We start from the raw sequence: 18,356 nt of genomic DNA, 5'->3' as shown, positions 1-18,356 counted from the left end.
TGGCGGCGTGTACGCCTCTTGACAAATCGCACTGCAGCGCTCACATTGCGTCAGGCAAAGGGCGCTGACACAATTGCACAGATAGCTGACAGCGCCCGTCTCGTTGCTTATTTGGTCGTTGTCGTTTAGCGCTCTATAAAACACTACTCTGAAACCAATGGATATTTTTGCGTTGGCTTCCCAGTACCTTCTACGTCCCGCTTACTTTTGTCCGAGAATCTACGAGTTCCAGTAGAGATGCTAACAAAAAATTTTCCCCTCAGTGAGAAAGTTCATGGGCAAGGAACGACACCATGAAAAAGAATAAGAGGACAGCGGTCGTCATAAATGTATACAATATAGGCACAGTATGAGTCCTTATGTGTGCACTTATGTGCCATATTTAGAACTGATCGTTGACGATTGTGTTTAATCGTCGTGGGTTAGATCCCCAGCCACGGCGGCCACATTTTCCTAGGGGCGAAATGGAAGAATCACTCCTGCACTTAGATTTAGCTGCACGTTAAAGGTGGCTAAGTTGAAGGAGGTTAAGAGTTATTCGAAGGCCCCTTACTACGGCGTCATGTCATAGCCCGAGCATCGCTTTTGGACGTTAAATCCTGTGAATCAATCGGCGAAACGATTGCGTCTACAGCACATCACACGGGTCAATGTTGATTTTGAACACGTGATCACGCACCCAAGCTTCGAAACGGAACATGTGCAAGAACATTCCTCGATTGTACCTTGACTAGCTATAAACTTCTGACTTCGTTTTTTTTTTTCCTTTTCAGTTAGATTACGTCATGCTTCGGTGAACAGAGTCGTCCAACCCAATGTTTCACTTCGTTTAACAAAGAAGCGAACGTTAATACCTCTACTCTAGTCAGGACAAAGGCAGCGTGCAAGATACGCCTTAATTGCTCGTTCCAGACGCAGCGAACGTTTATTTCAGGGTTACGCTGGCTAGGTGGGGTAGCAGTTATGTACGTGCGTCCGTCCAACATGGAGTCTTCTCAAGAAGTAATTGTGTGGCTGGAACGAGGACAATTCACAGACAAAGAACGAGCTGTTGGCTCGTCCCTATTTATAACCTTTTATGCAGCTTTTCATAACAGCCTGTTGTCTTGAAACTAAAGCTATAAAAGAGCTTCCTTTTTTTGTTTTAAAGTTGACAGTAAATGTTTTTTGTTCTATGTGTGCCACTACTCTTGATATGAAAATCTAGCTGGGAAAGAAAAAATAAATCGCGCGGCTAGAGTTTGTTGTAGTTCCCACTCAATAAGGCAGCTCAAACCTTAACGTTAATTAACATTATGGGGTTTTACGAGCCAAAACCACGATCTGATTATGAGACACGCCGCAGTGGTGCACTCCGAAATAATTTAGACCCCCTGGGGTTCTTTAACGTGCGCTTAAATCTAAGTACCACGGGTGTTTTCGCATTTCGCCCCCGTCGAAATGCGGCCCCGCTGTGGGAGACTTTAATGTTTGATCTCCTTGTGCATAACACAAGCCTGCGTGTATTCTCGTGTAGCACATACTTTGCAGCTGCTCAGTTGTATATGCAAGACTCCAAACCAAGCTGATGTGGACATGTTGCTTCCTTTTCTGTCCACTCTCTTTTGTATTTCTATTGCCTACTTTTGACTTTCTGTTAGGAGCCCCTAGATTTACAACCGAAACGCTTCCCATTGCGGCTTGCCGGCCGAACATGGATCACGGCCGATCACTTGAAGGAGTAGTTCACGCAAATACAGCTTCACTGAACAAGACTAAACAATGCATGGTGCCATTGTAAAAGTTTCAATGTCAGCTGGTGAAGATCATCATTGATATGACGTAGTAGTTCTGCGGAAACCCGCAGAACTATCATCATCATTGATAAGTTACGTTACTTACGCGGAGTTATCTACACGCAAGCATAGCTTGGTACAGGGCGTATTCAAGCTTGACGGTTCTTCCACGCGCATGATTCGCTACAAAACTATGCAACAATCCTTTCTTTGTTTCTTTCTACGAACTTTCACCTGTATTTTTGTTGCCTACTCCGCATTGTATAAGGAATTCACAGATTCCCGACAGAACCTTTTTTATATGTGGTGAACCAAGCATACGTTTTAATGGGTTCCTCAACGCAGTAGTTCCGCGTATGGGCGAACGTAATTTCCTGTGCGCGCCACTGCTACAAGTTGTCAATTAGTTGAGCAGCAGGCGTCCTGCATTTGTCATTACATACTTAGGTTGTCGCCCACTATAGTTCATATTTAGTTTGTCAATGTCCTCAGGGACAAGGTACGTTCGCGCTAGTTCAACTCCTTTCCTCTGTGCTTGTTTCGGATGGCGGTTTCAGGCACAGCTAACGCTCGAGCGCCCCTCCGTACGTGCGCATATAGCTCCGGCTGGGCCGCGTGACTCAACGAGTCAACAAACAAGCGATAACTCACGAGCGGGTCAACCAAGAGGCCGTCCTTCTCGCAAACTGCGTGCGCGGCTTCGACTCCCGTTCGCCTATCGAGGCACCGCAAACGATGGCCTGCGTGGCAATTCGTTAACGGTCTAGGGTACAGGCGCTGCGCGGCGAAAGGACCGAGGAGACGAGCACGCCCCAAACGGGTTTTCCGAAGGAACGTGACAGCGCCCCGACGCTACCAGCGAAGTACGATACGCCGCAACGTCCGAGTCCGGTCTGCAATCAGCGAAGACGGAAGGAAAAAGGAGATACTCCATCCTGCATCCGGAAGCGAGATTTATGCGCGAGAGTGTTCGTTTATTGGCTGAACTGCCGTTTATGGCTAAATCGTTTATTTATTGCCCTCGCCGTATTATCTAATTCCACCCCGCTTTATATTATGCGTCACCGTCGACGGCCCCCCGAGGTAACGGAGCAGGTCTGTGGTTTTAAAGGAGCCAGTTGCAATGCCGCATGCAGACGTGCGATTGCCGCACACTTTGCCTGCTTACCGGGAGGCTTTGACTGTCGTGCCCAGATGCAATGCAACTGGTTGTCTGACAATAAAAAAAAAGTTGTGGGGCCTATGAAAAGAAAGGCTTAAGTTCGAGTACCAGACGAGGACGAATTTTTCTTCAACTGCGAGACTCTTCCTTCGAGTAACCCGTATTGGTTCCCTTCGTAGCAATTGCTACGATTGGGTGGTTGTCTCATTTTCCCTTTATAAAAGACTTAAGTACTACCCAAAGCAGCTCCATCCGGAGAGATACGACGACTAGCATGGCGTGAAGCTCGCTGTCTTTGTACGGCGCGCCCTCAAGCGGCCCACGTCGAAGATACCGCACCAATCTGTTCACGCCTTTGAGCGCCTAAATTTTCAGCAAGTGCGGAAAGAATGTCGTCGTAAGTGAGCGAAGCTGCATTGCAGTGAAATTTCATTGCATGTTGAGATTGCAAAATAATCAAAACGTCATGCAATTTTGTCGATCAGGTGCAAGGCTCGTTAGTTTCGGGTATGAATTAGCGACAGTCACATTCTGGATTTCCACAGTGGACGCCCGTATAAATGAATTCGTTAGCTAAGCAAATATTTTGAGGATGCATGAACTGAGTGGTATTTATACTCAGTTATACCAAATGTCTTGACAGTAGCTTTAACCAACAAATGGGAAGCTATTAACAGCAACCACTAGAGTACTACTGCAATACTATCTACAGTTTTTCATATATTAGTGATAATTTGGGAACTGTCACTGCCATCGATAGTTAACTTACAGATGTCTCCAGTGCGAATATTTACAATTTCACCTAATTGATTATGCTTTCTTTGATTAAAGATAGTGATAGAGGCTCCTTCGAATACTCGGCTATGACCTGCTACGCAAAGTAAAGGGCCTACGTAGGTTGGCACATCAGCTGTTCAAAATACTTCATAAACCAGTAAGGCCCATTGTTGAGCTTTCACTTTCAGTCCATTTACAGGCATGCATATTCGAACTAAGTGGCCCGATGAAATTAGGAAATTTGTTGCGGGTGCTGTACATCCTCAACGACGTCTCACTAATCAGCACAATCAAGCACTTTGATAAGGTTGGGGTCACCTGGCGCAAGACAGGGGTAATTAGAGATTGAATGCTCATCATGATGACCATGAGAGCTAAAGAGATTTTCAGGGACCTTGAATGTATACTGAAGCTATTTGCATCTCGTATCAAAGTGGTCAACTAGGTCACGTGTACGTGGGAGGCGTGGCCTAGATAACATGACCTAGGGAGCGCCGGAACACACTGAAAGGCCCAATGTGTTCCTGGCACTTGGCAATGCGTTGCCCTGACTGCGTGCACTGCAATATTCGCGCACAAAAGCGAGCGAAAAATGCAATGGCTCATAGCTCTGTAAGGCTGAGATTACAAGCGTTAAGCAAAGTGAAGCGAACAGCGCTACGTTCACTGAAGACACCCACACACACGCAGAACAGCATACGTTTCAATAAAGAACAAGCTCAAAACAAGCATCTGAACAATCAATAAATATTTCTTAAGAAGGAGGTTTAGCTCAAGGTCAACTGCAATTTCCCTCTTGAAACACATGTAAAGCGAAATGCTTTCATAAAACTACCGCTGGACTGACCTGAGTAAAATTTGCTGCATCTGAGAGAGTAAGTTAAAGTATATGCATTGAATCAGAATTGTTGGTTCAGAAACAAGAATATTTTAGAAAAACAATTTAAAAGCAGAAGGTTTACAAAAGAATTGAGGCACGAAGATTCCAAATCCATAACTGTGCACTGAAAACTGACATCGCAGTTATGTAAGCATCATCTGTTAGAGCACCTTAAGTGAGAAATTTCATATGAATTTACGGCTTACGTGAATTTGTTACACTGTTTTCGAGGGTTTTGCAATATTTCTGTTCACAGCTTAGTGGCATATTTCAGAGCTGTGTTCATACATCAGTTCTCTCCATCTTCGATTTTTTAGGAGCAGTTTATAGCACTGTGACAGTATTATTTTCATTGCCGAGTTCGTAACTTTCGTACTTCAGTTCATCTTAGAATTTGCAAGAATTCTGTAGAAAAACACTTAGGGTCTCAATAAAGAAAGCTGCTTTACTACAGTCAATATATTTTATCTTCTTTTAAATGCTACAAACCTTAACAAAATCGGTGCAGCGATTGCTGAGAAAAAGAATTCTTCAGACCCATGTCTTCAGCGTACTAGTCTTCAACACTACTTCTACACTTTCTCGTTAAGGTTCCCAATCGTTTGTTGAAATTCATCCCCTGTATTGCTGAGCAGGACACTGGCATGTGCAAACAGAAGGTTGTTCAGATATTCGCCGTTGAGCTTCACTCCTAAGCCTTCCCATTCTAATAGCTTGAATATTTCTTCTAAGCATGCAGTGAACAGAACTAGAGAGGTTGTGTCTCCTTGCCTTACCCCTTTTAAGTGATTTTCTACTTTTCTTGTGGAGAAGCGAGACAGCTGTGTAATATTTGTAGATATTCCCCAAGATATTCATCTATGCCTCTTGTACTGCTTGGCTATACGCAATAAGAATAAAGACGGGTCGGAATGCATATGGCAGACATCACCACATCCTGACTGGAAGCTTACCACTGTCATTGAAAAGAAAAGCGTACAATCATTGCATTCTACCGGTGCTAAAATATGGGGCAGAAACTTAGAGGTTAACAAAGAAGCTCAGAACAAGTTCAGGACTGCGCAAAGAGCGACGGAACGAAAAATGTCAGGCGTAACGTTCAGAGAAAGCAAGGGAGCAGTGTGGATCAGAGAGGAAACGGGGATAGCCGTTATTCTAGTTGACATGAGAAAAAATGGAGCTGGGCAGGTGCATGTAATACGTAGGTTTGGTAACCGGGAGCTGGGCAGGTCATGTAATGCGTAGGTTTGATAACCGGTGGACCACTGTGGTTACAGAATGGGTACCAAGGGAAAAGAAGCGCGGTAAAGGATGGCAGAAAATTAGGTGGGGTGACGAAATGAGGATATTTCCAGGAAAAAGTTAGAATCAGCTAGCGCAAGATAAGGGTAATTGGAGATCGATGGAGATCGATGATGATGATGATGATTCCATTACACAATACTAAGCAAGAAAGCGAATGAAGAAACGTTTAATACGCGCTTGAAGAAAGGTGATCCATGCTGTATTTGTATACAGCTGTATAAGACTTATCAAAACCATCTGGTAGAAAGTTGCCCGCTGCGCCGTGGCAATCGTCACCAGTTCGACTTCTAACATTTATCTTTAGTAGCACAATTTTACAAACTAGTACTCAGATCTACGCTACGTGTAACTAAACAAACACTTCGACGGTTGCTGGCAGCACTGTTACCACCAGAACTGTGACCTACACTCGTATTCCAACACTGCCATCGTTTGGTACAAACGCTACGACTACTGCCGCTACAACTGTTAGTACTAATACTCCATTTAGTACTCCGACTGTTGGTGCTATAACTGTTACTAGTCTTACTACTACGGCGGCTCCTCCCTCTGCCAATGCTGCTATTATCATATGTACTACTGGTAACTACTTTTAACAGCGATCCTGTGGCTATAATCGCTGCTATTACCACAACCAGTACATGTAGAAGCGTTACTACTACCGCAACAATTACTAGCGCGTTTACTATAATTAGTATTCTGACGACTTGCATCCTGATTTTCACTATTCCTGTCACTACTCCTGCCCCGAATACGATTACCATGCCCACTAATGCTGATACTACTATTTCTAATAGTGATTGCGCCACTAAAACGTCTGCTACTACTACTACAACTACTACTACCATCCCAACCACCACCATCAATAACAGTATAGCTATAACTGTGACAACTAATATTGCTGCTGCAAGTGCTGCTACTATGCTACTACTGCTACTGCTACTGCTGCTATTACTACTACTACTACTACTGCTTCTGCTACTACTACTGCTACTACTATGAATAAACAACGAAGACAGCAGTCAGGCTACCCCTATTGCAACTGAATAGAGCAACACGGTATCCAATGTGCCCACCTGGTCCGGGCGCTGGCTGAACCCAATGTCGTACTGCCCTTTCCTTTCGTCGTCGTCAGGCGTAGTCTCGAACTGCAACTCCGCCGCAAACGCAGCCGCAAACGCCGCGCAGACACAGATCAGGATCACGGACCACGGACACGATGCCATCGCTGAACGCCGCTACTAAACTGACCGCAGATTCTTCAGGACAGGACCGGTCGGCTTGCCGATAAACCGCGGTGTCTTCAGACCGGTGCTACAGAGGAGCGACTAAAGTAGATGAGTGCCAGCGGACTTCGAAGTTACCCGGCAAATAAGAGTGCGCTGCACGCCGATACGCGGAACGATCGAACTCCGGTCGTACTATATACCTTCTCGGGTGAGTGAGCGCGTGTGTGTTGCGAGCGAGAAAGATGCGAACAAGACAAAAAAATACGCGTGAATCGTAGAGGAGGGGAGGAGTTGGCGGTCAAAGAGGGGATTCGGCGGCGGTAGGCACCCTTTCTAATGAAAACAAAAGCAGTGCGCAACCTCCTCGAAGTAAGAGCCTTGGGATAGGGCCCAGCAGGCCCAGCAGCAGGTGCAGTTGCCGAGAAGCCGCAACAGCTCGACCCTTTCCACGTCCCTTTCTCACTCAGCCTGAAAAAAGAAAGGAAAGGAAGGTGGTAGAAAGAGGACGCGGCCTTGATATAACGCAACATCCGGAGCAGCAGCAGCCGGACGTTTCTTTTTCTTGCTCACTTTGTCAGCTCGTCACCTTTATGACGAAAATGGGGCGGGGGGGGGGGGGGGGTGTAGAAAGAAATGAAACTTCTTTGGCGGAAGTTGGGGTGGGGGGCAGTCTCGATTGTGCGTCGGCTGTTGATTGTTTCTTGTAAGCAACCTTATTTCGCAAGACATATCTTCTGTTGTTTCGCTTTGACAGCAGATATGCCACTTTGCAAATCTACCTTGTAATGCTCACATTGCTACAGTAAAGGGCCGCTGACACGATCGCACAAATAACTAGCAGCGCCCTTCTCGTGTTCTTGAATGTCGCTTTTGTTCAGCACTCCGAAAAGATAGCACAACTCGGAAACAAATTAAGGCTGTCTATTGACTTCCATTTTGCCTATGCATGTCCTTCTATTTAATTTCGCCTCAGAATCTAGAAGTTAAAGTCAAGATGCATCAGTTTTTGTCTCTTCAACAAAGTTCATGCGCAAAGTACTACACTATAAAGTAGGCTTCAACGGACAGGTGCCACCCTAAATGCATACACATCTGACACCGTCTGCTTGCTTATGTGTGCGTTGACGTGAATTGTTTAATACTGGTGACTGAGGATTAACGTTTGAAGCATATATTCAATAAAGCAATTGAATACGCAACATAATTGGCTAAAGCCACTGTTTAATTTGGCCATTGAACGAAGCCATTCACTATACGTTTACACCATGAGGGACAAAGCCGTCGTGTAATATCCGTCCTAATTGCTCGTGGCAGACACAGCAAACATATATTTGTGGGTTACGCTGGCTACGTAGGATAGAAGTTATGTAAGTGTGTCTATGCAGCCTAAACTCTGCTCAAGCCATAATTGCGCGGGCGGAACGCGCACAACTCTCATACAAGAAAAGGAATTGTTGGCTTTTAGTCTTGGTATTCACATTTTACCACCTTTCACTCTAAGAAAAGTTTACACCCTTTGGGGTGTATATTTGCCACACGACGATAATTGTCATCTGCCTTGCCCGCATTCCCTCTCTTGAAAACGCCGCGCCCGCTACTTTCCGGTCGGGAATGCTATGTCAGGCTGATAACGCGCATGCCGTTCGTTACTGGGAAGTACCGGGCTCGCAGCGTTAAAGAAAGGAAATGCGGGCAAGACAGATGACGGTTATAGTTGTGTAGCAAATACACACCCCAAAGGGTGAAACTTTTTAGAGTGTTTTTGCTGGCTTTAAAAAATCCTTTTTAAACTAAAGGTATAAAAGACTCTATGCATAACTTGAATAGCACTCGTGTTTGGCTCTTAGTTTGGCAATGCTCTTGAAATGAAGATATCGCTGTGAAGGAAAAAAAAAACAGCGCTGCTCGAGCTTGTTGCAATTTCTACTCAATAACACAGTTCAGACCATATTCTGTGAGCTACTTGTGTGTGGCAACGCACGAGCTGCTTGTGCAGAACACAAGCGTTGCACGCGTTTTCGCGTAGCACAGGCTTTTCGACTGCTCATTTTGCATATGCAAGACTCCCAACCCTGTTGCTTCTTTTCCATAAACACTCTTTCGTCTTTCTGTTGCATACTTTTGAATTACTGTGAAGAGCCCGTAGACTTCCAACAGAACCGTTTCCCATTGCAGCTTGTGGGCCGAACATGTATCACGACGGGTCACTTTAAGTAGTCCGACATGACATGACAAGAACTTTACTTGAGTCCTGAGGGACTGAGATCTTGGGGAGCTAGAACCGAAGGCTCCCGAAGATCAAGTCGGTGGCGCCACCCACGATGGGACCGGGAGATGAAGTTCCGCCGCAATGTCGTGGGCCCTCTGGACAGCCTGGAGTTGAATGTGGAGATTGCTGCTCTTGAGAGATTCCTGCCATTGTTCTTTCGTGATGAGTGGAGAGGCGTTAAGGGCTGGGCACAGCCAGAGCATGTGTTCAAAAGAGCATGAGTCATGACCACATTTGATGCACGACTGTGAGTGGGCAGGATCTATCCTGTTAAGAGACCGAGGAGTGGGATACGAACGGGTTTGCAGAAGTCTGAGTGTGCTAGCCTGAGGTTTGTTCAATTTAGGGTGAAGGGGTGGAAATGTCCCCCTGCCCAATCGATAATGGGAAACAATTTCGTGGAAAGTACATAACGGATCTTTGTGGATGTTGACCTCAACAATACAATACAACCTCACTGAACAAGACTAAACAATGCACGGCATCTTTTTAAAAGTTTGAGTGTCAGCTAATGGAGCTCATCATGGCTGAGTTACGTTACTTACCCCGAGGTATTCTACACCCGAGCATAACTAAGCCTACTACGGGGAGTGTTCAAGCTTGAACGTTGTTGCACGTGCATGGTTCGCTACAAAACTAAACCAAAAATATTTTATTATTCCTTTCTACAAACTTTATTTTGCATTTCTGTTGCCAGCTCCGCGTTCTATAGGGGATCCGCGGATTCCCGACAGAGTTTCATTAATATATTTCGATCCAAACATAGGTTCCAATGGGTGTCTTTGCGGAGTAGTTCCGAAAATTGGCGAACGCAGTCGGCTGTGCGCACCGCTACTACAACTTATCTATTAGTTGAACAGCACGTCCTGCATTTGTCATTGCGTTCTTAGGTTGTCGCCGACTCTGGTGCATGTTTAGTTTGTCTGTATCTCCGGGAAGATGGTACGTTCGAGCTAGTTCGACTCTTTTCCTCTGTGCTTGTTTTGGATGGCGTTTCGCACACCTAACGCTCCAGCGCCCCTCCGTCCGTGCGCATCAGTTTATAGCTCCGGCTGGGTCGTGTGACTGAACGAGTCAACAAGCAGGCCATAACTCACGAGTGGATCAACGAAGAGACCGTCCTTCTCTCAAACTGCGTACGCGGCTTCCACTCCCGCTCACCTGTCGAGGGACCGCAAAATATGACCTGCGTGGCAACGGGCCGGGGTACGAGCTCAGCACGGCGAGCAGGCAGAGAAGACGGGTCCACCGTAAACGGGTTTTCCGAAGGAAAGTGATAGCGCTCCCATGCTGCCAGCGAAGTACGATACGCCGCGACGTCCGAATCCGGACTGTAATCAGCGAAGACGGAAGGAGAAAGGATGAGATTTATGCGCGAGAGTGCTTGTTGATTGGCTAAAGAGTTTATGGCTAAAGCACTTATTGCTTAGCCGTGTTATCTAATTCCCCCACCCCATCCGCACCCCGCCTTCTACTATACGTCACGCCGACGAACCTGCTCTGAGGTGATGGTGCAAGTCTTGTTTTGAAGGAACCAATTGGGGCCGCATGCAGTTGCGCGATCCCCGCACACGTTCTCTGCTTATAAGGACACTTTGGCAGTCGTGTCCAGATGCAATGCAACTGTTTTTTTTTCTAGACTAAAGAAAGTTGTATGGCCGAGGACGAGGACCAGCACGGCACGAGAGCGCGCTGTCTTTTGTACGGCGTTCCCTCAAGCGGCCCACGTCGAAAAACACCGCAGCAATCCGTGCACGCTCCGCCACTGCTCCGGACCTCGACGATTGCTACGAAATTACGATGTCTTTCATGTAGCCGTATTCGGACGGTAACCTCGGTCGACCCATGACCAAGCCATCGCGATACTCCTGCACGGTGTTGGCGCACTTACGGTTGGGGGTTGGGAACTAATGATGCAAGATTATCAATAATGTACTATCAATACGATAGATACTTCAGTCACTATCAAACTATCAATGATAAAGTGTCTATAGTGCAATTGATAGTGTACTATCGCTAGTACTATAGCACGCCAAACCTTTCAGGTACTGTGTAGAGGTGTGGTCTATGAGGTACCCCTAGATTGCGGCAAGTCCTATGTTGGACAAACAAGACGTTATATTAATGACAGACTGAGGGAGCATGCTAATTGTATTGGCAAGTGTGACAACGCGCATCTTCCTGCACACTGTAAAGCCTGTTGTTGTACGCCATGCTTTGAGCAGGTCTTCATTCGCGACAAAGGTAGGGACAAAACTGCCAGGGACTTGTTGAAAGCGCTCTTTACCAAAAGGAAGAAGAAATGTCTGATTGTGTCAGCGATGCATCTATTATATTCTATTCCGCCAGAAATGTGCTTTCTTCAAAATGTTATCATGACCACGTTGTTCTACGTCACACCCTGGCCCTCTGCGCACGCGCGGAAGTTGTCTTTCTTCAGCATGTTTCTGAGGCTGTTAGTAACAGTTAGGGTAGTTGACGCTTCTCTGTCTTCCTTTTTCCTGTCCCTTTCCGCGAAGCGTATATTGTGCCACAATTAAGTATACCTAGGAAAGGTAGTCAACTTACCGGTAGTTTTGCATCGCCAGGGGGAATACTCAAAATTTCGCATACGAATGTGTTGATTATGCTTAATTCGATTCGAGATGGCGATATACGAGTTCTTCGTATGTTAGCTTATGGCCTATTAAACTGCGTTGCTGCATTTATTGCAGCTTGCCGGGCATTGAAAAGAGCCTACGTAGGTGGCCCATCGGATGCTTGAAATTGTAAGCCTATCAAGGACAGTGTCGAAGTTTCACTATTTACTTATTTACAGCGTGCATAGACGAACTAGGCAGCGCGATGAAATCACAAAATTTGGAGGTATAAGATAGGCTCCACTGGTGCTAAAGACGAGGGGGATGGGAGGTCGCTACGAGAGGCCTTCGTCCTGAAGTGCACATAAATAGAACACGATGATCATGATGAACATGAAAGTGAAAAGGGCTTTCAGTGACGATTGTACATTGAGGGAATTTATCTCACAGCAAAATGGTCAACTAGCTCACGTGTAGACGCGGAAGAAACGGAGTTGTTTGAATGTACGCCTTATGGAGCGCCGAAACGCCTTGAAAGGACCAGTATGTTCCTCGCACTTCACAAGGTGTTGCCACGACGGTGCGCGCGGACGACAATTTGAAAATTCACGCGGACGATAATTTTCTTGTGGCATTGAGATCGATTTACGAGCGAAATAAGCGAAGCTTACAGCGGACATTCAAGTATTGCCGTGGTCTCCGACACCTGCAATGACGACAGGGGGATGACGACGGTGGTGATAACAAACTTTTGCACAAACGCCCGTATATATCCGACTTTTTTCATGTTCAAATAATGATGGCAAGCGACATGCGCCCTTTTAACTCACTACTTGTGCCGTGACACACCGGTGACGCTGACGACCAGCAATAAACTTCACTGTACTCCGTGACGCTTCCCTTATGAGGAATAATAATAATAATATTTGGGGTTTTACGTGCCAAAACCACTTTCTGATTATGAGGCACGCCGTAGTGGAGGACTCCGGAAATTTTGACCACCTGGGGTTCTTTAACGTGCACCTAAATCTAAGCACACGGGTGTTTTCGCATTTCGCCCCCATCGAAATGCGGCCGCCATGGCCGGGATTCGATCCCGCGACCTCGTGCTCAGCAGCCCAACACCATAGCCACTGAGCAACCACGGCGGGTCCCTTATGAGGAATATTTACTATGGTAGCTCCTATGTAGGTATATATGGGAGCACAGAGATCGCTTCTCTCGGTAAACACTGCATAGAGTTTGATGAGGGCTGCAACGTTTAAAAGAAGTTATAATGAAGTAGCAACACGAAGTGGATACGGAATATCAATTCTTTTAGAATAATTCTTGAAAATTGCAAAGTTTCAAACAAAAGTAATAACGAGTCAACTTTACAGCTCTGTGACTGGGCAGTAATAAACGACGTCACAGTTGTGTACACTGGCAGTAATAAATGACGTCACATTTGTGTACACTGCACCTAACAACACATCTGAAGCGGACAAATTTGATGCATTATAAACCGATCGGAAATGTAGTATATCGCTACTGTGCAGTATTATCTTCAAACCCTTGTAAATATTGTAACAGTTTCGCATGTGCTTCAAAGTTATGTCACATTTGTCCGGATCAGATGATCTAAAAGGTACATTTTACAGAACCGAGATGTTTGTTTTTAGTGGCGACTTCTGAATTTGTAAAGTTTGTGCTTCTAATATTTCTTGAACTTGCTGAATTTCGGCAGTTCTTGTAAAACTTGAGGTCCTAAATGAAACTTCTGCTGTGTGCAGTTGTTGCAGTTTAACTTTCTCTCTCAAAAGCAACACATTTCACTCAAAAAAGTGTGTCCAGCGGTCGTCATGTGACATAAGTATTGAGTTTTACACCTATTTGAATATAAGAATCTGAGTTGGACCCGAGCTAAAGCTTCCTTTTAACAGCTATCCCTGTAAAAACAAAACAAATATTAAAAGAGTTGGTACGCTTTCAAGGGGCAGTGTAAAGTGATACATATTTTTTTTTTCCAACACGACTCACCACTACTCATTTCCCTATGGAAGCGTTAAGTGGACCGGTCGTTGTAACTTGTGCACTATGTTCAGTTCGCGCATTCGGCAGTCCCGCACATTCCCCGTCAGTGGCGTCAAAGTACAGCCTTCTGCTTGACGTCAGAGAGTTTCTGGTATCAGTTCTGACGCACGCTCGCTTCGCTGCCCGGACATATTTTGTGCACTGCGTCGCAGTGAAAAAATGTCGCAACGTTCCTTGGGCCTGTTCTCTGTTAGGCAGCACCGCGCACTCTCTTAATGGAACATAAAGAAGGAAAGAAAGAAAGAACGAAAGAAAGAAAGAAAGAAAGAAGGAAAGAAAGAAAGAATCTGTTCTGAACTAACAGGAGAGGCCTGAGCGAAGAGAATCTGATAAGGCTAGTCCACGCTTTCTTCTTATGCCATTTCACGTATGTAGCGGCCATGCACGTCTGGAAAAGGGCCGAGCGGGACAAGCTAAATGCCATGATAAGAAGAAGATCAAGAGCGCGCTCAGACTACTAAACTACACACGCACTGACCAACTCCTGCAGTTGGGTATTCATAATACACTGGAAGAAATTGCAGAAGCACAAGAAAAGGCACATATTCTCAGGCTCTCGGCAACAGGGCGGGCAGACGGCTCCTAACAGAGATGGGCGTCCCCCCGGCCAATGTTGAAGACGCCTACCAGGCCCTTCCGAAAGAGCAGAAAGACAACATCATCATATCCCTCGCCCCGCGCAATATGCATCGCCAGCGCAGCGTAGACAGAAGGACGGTCAGGGCAGTGGCGCTACTACGCCGCGCGACACAACTCCCTGGTGGCTGCTGCTTCGTTGACGCGGCCCAGTATGGCAACAGCAACAATTTCGCGGTAGTGTCGATCAACCGCAGGGATTCGACTGTTAACGCCGCTTGGGTACGAAGCACATCGTTGCGTGCGGCCGAGCAAGTGGCCATTGCCTTGGTCCTCCTGGACGACAAACATGCGAATATTGTCACGTGGTCGTGACGTCAAAGAACACAGTAGCAATACTGTGAAAGGCAAAACTAGCTTTTATTGGGCGAACCTGTGCCCACAAAACAGGCTACACTTAAAGCACAACGAGAGCGGCGAACGCAGTGGGCGATCGTCGAAAATCTGATCAGCGGGTCAAGCGCGTCGGCTTTTATAGATCAGTCGTCGAATGTTCCAAATTAACCGATGGGACCCGCGTGTCTTCCACAAAGTCATGCATTATTCGCGTCGCGCATACATGCAATCAGATTACACAAGTTGCGGGGAAAGACAGAGTACGGAACCATCGATAACATTCCAGAAACTTCTTTTACATGCAGGCGTGTCCTGCGATGCGCGATAACATTTGTTAGGCGGCCAAACGTGGTCGCCCGATAAAGATAAGTACACGTGTCAATATCTTCAGCGACTCCAGGGCCGCCATCCGCGCCTTCAGCGTTGGCGCCGTGTGTAGGGAAGCCTGTCGCATCGTCGACGGCAAAAGCATCGCGTCCCACACTCTCACGTGGTTCCCCGCTCACATGGGATCCATCATGGAAGGCCCCACAAACCTCAACGAGCTGGCCCACTCCAAGGCGCGAGGTCTCGCTTTCCGCGACCATTGAGAACTCCAGCGCCGGCCCGCAGTGGTGGAGAACAGAGATCAACCGACCACATACAATGAAATTATGCAGCACTTTTATCTCGGCAGGAGAGACTTTGGCCTTCCTCACACGAAGTTAAATGGAGCGCAGGCATTGGCCCTCATATTATTGCAAACAGGCTCGTATCCACGCCCGTCTTTATTCCACAAGCTTTATCCCGACACTTATGCCACTAGTTCTTGCAGGCACTGCAATGACTTCGCTAGCATAGACCATCTGCTCTGGCGTTGCCCCTCGTTACGAGGCACAGGACAAGTCAATGAGGACAAGTGGCTGTCCGCTATCAAGAGCCCCGATGCCGGGGCGCAACTATGGGCTGTCCAGAGGGCCCACGATGCGGCGGTAGGGCATGGCCTGACTGTCCCAACGTGGGAGCGGCCCGCAGCGCGCTGAGTCGCGCACCTCAGGGCCTTCATTAAAGCTTTGCATCCATCCATTCATCTGTGCTGAGCGCCTGAATGTAAGCGAAAAAAGTGATCGAATCTAAAAATTAAATTCTGGGGTTTTACGTGCCAAAAGCAGGATATAGTTATACACACGTCGTAGTGGGAGACTCTAGATTAATTACGACCACCTTGGTTTCCTTAACGTGCCCCCAATACACGGTGCACGGGCGTTTCTGCTTGTAGCCCCCATGGAAATGCGGCAGCCGCAAACGGGATTTGATCCAGCGCTCTCGGGCTTAGAAGCGTAACGGGAGAGCCCTTAAGTTATGGGGTTTTTACGTGCCAAAACCACTTTCTGATTATGAGGCACGCCGTGGTGGAGGACTGCGGAAATTTCGACCACCTGGGGTTCTTTAACGTGCACCTAAATCTAAGCACACGGGTGTTTTCGCATTTCGCCCCCATCGAAATGCGGCCGCCGTGTCCGGGATTCGCTCCCGCGACCTCGTGCTCAGCAGCCCAACACCATAGCCACTGTGCAACCACGGCGGGTGGCAGCAAAATATTGTTAATTTCTTAACGCCGTGCGAAAGCTGGGACTGCCTGACAGCTTTATACTGCGAAAGATGTGCCAGGAACCAAACGTAACTACATACACGCGAGTACGCATACGCTTTCGCAGAATTTCGACTACGCTGGCATGGAGCAGGCACAGGAACGGTCGTCCTCTTGCGAGCGGAGAGGAAACGGCCGCCGTAAATCACTCGCTTTCACTCATGTGACTCGGAAACGGACACCGGCGAATATTGCCCTCTTGCAAACCAAAACGCAATCTTGCTCATTACATCCTGCAGAAATTGCGAGAGCAGTCTTGTTGCAACAGATGTTTTTTGCTCAATGACCCTGAGCTAATTGAGAACGAGGCGCGTTAGAAATGCCAGATGTAAGACAGCCGCTCATGTTTTTGAAGAGATAAGAAACGTGCGGCTTGCAAATCTTGGCACTGCTCATTAGCGCAAATTAAAGATATAAACGCTGTTGCTGATGCACGCTTGTACCAACTACAACACCGACTACAAGAAATCAAACTGCGTAAAGCGATAGTACAGAGTGTAAGTGCTGGTAACATGGTTGCAAAAGCTTCGACTTGTCTCGCGCAAGTGAACAGTGAGGTCAGGGAATTTCCTCTCCTTACGAGACGTGGTTGGGCGCTGTGTTGGGAATTCTGTTCCTCCCACCTAACGTCGTAAATGTAATCCGTAGCCTGTACACGCGTACTGACGTTGGTTCTGAAGTTGGCGGTCTTCAAAGGAAAAGATGCGCCACACTCTGAAGAAGCACATAATGACTTTGTGGAAACCCGAGGGTAGCCCACGGTATGCCGGTCATGTTTTGATATGCTGGTCTATATACTTGAAACAGACGCTAGTAGTAGGTGTTAGTCGAGCGAGTCTCTTCTCTCTTCTCTGGGTGTTCGTTAAGGGACGAGCAGTAGGTGTGTGGAAAACCACCTTGGTTTGAAAAGAGAAGTGGGCTAGAATGTGGTGCTTCAGAGAGCCGAATACGCATGACGTACTTTCTATATTCCACGTATTCCGTGGCACGTACACACTGACGAAGGCTGGGGTCAAAGGGGTTCATCTTAAAGTGCGACACATACTCAGTGACCAAAATATGTCCGAGGGTTAGTTTCGAACCCCGTTTTCTCAGCGCAGCATTAAGTGTTGTACCCATCAGACGATGAACACGGTGCACTAAGTTGGCGGGAAACGGTTGGAGACAGACAGATAAGTAGTCCCTAGAAAGTGTGTGTCTGCAGATCTGTTCTAATGTAAGAAGACGAGTTATGACACGTCTTTACGCTCGCACAGCGGCAATCTCTATAAAGTCGCCCGTTTAAGCGTGTAAAGGTAAAACTTGTGGGTTTCAAATAAGGCAGGGACACAGGTGCTATTTTGTGCCTAGCGAGCGGCGTCGTAATAGCAATGTTTGGCTATAGGGGCCCACTCTTGTTTCCCTGTTCACATACATGCGAGACACAGAAACACTTTCTTTAAACGAAAGATTAAACGGCCTCAATAGAATTTCCCGAATTTGTCAGAGAAAGCTGAATTCCCTAACGACTGTAAAAAGCAATATCTTAGTTTAGGGCCTCCTGCAATTTTTTTTTCTTTACAAAAATGGCCCGAAATCAGCAAGCTAAAAGGATGCGGCAGTTTCGACCAAAGGGCGAAGCATTGACAAAGACAGCAAGGTTTAACGTCGTGCTTTAATTCCTCGGACAGTGTTCTAACTACACGCGGGTACGACATGTTGGCTC

General features: G+C 46.8%; 2 protein-coding genes across 3 annotated transcripts in view; one reads left to right on the top strand and one right to left on the bottom strand.

The window, feature by feature from the left end:
* The window catches only part of LOC142557409 (uncharacterized), a 36,073-nt gene extending 28,768 nt beyond the window's left edge, over positions 1–7,305 (bottom strand). Inside the window, exon 1 of the mRNA XM_075669219.1 lies at positions 6,976–7,305. Coding sequence (XP_075525334.1) covers positions 6,976–7,125 — 150 coding nt within the window. The 5' untranslated portion in view covers positions 7,126–7,305. The remainder of the gene's footprint in view (positions 1–6,975) is intronic.
* LOC142557408 (CMP-sialic acid transporter-like) overlaps positions 1–18,356 on the top strand; it is a 73,535-nt gene that overhangs the window by 33,212 nt on the left and 21,967 nt on the right. The window lies entirely within an intron of this gene.

The sequence above is a fragment of the Dermacentor variabilis genome, chromosome 9, assembly GCF_050947875.1.
Source record: "Dermacentor variabilis isolate Ectoservices chromosome 9, ASM5094787v1, whole genome shotgun sequence".
Lineage (NCBI taxonomy): Eukaryota > Metazoa > Arthropoda > Arachnida > Ixodida > Ixodidae > Dermacentor > Dermacentor variabilis.
Note: the sequence above shows the minus strand (reverse complement) of the source record. Positions and strands in the feature narration are given on the sequence as shown.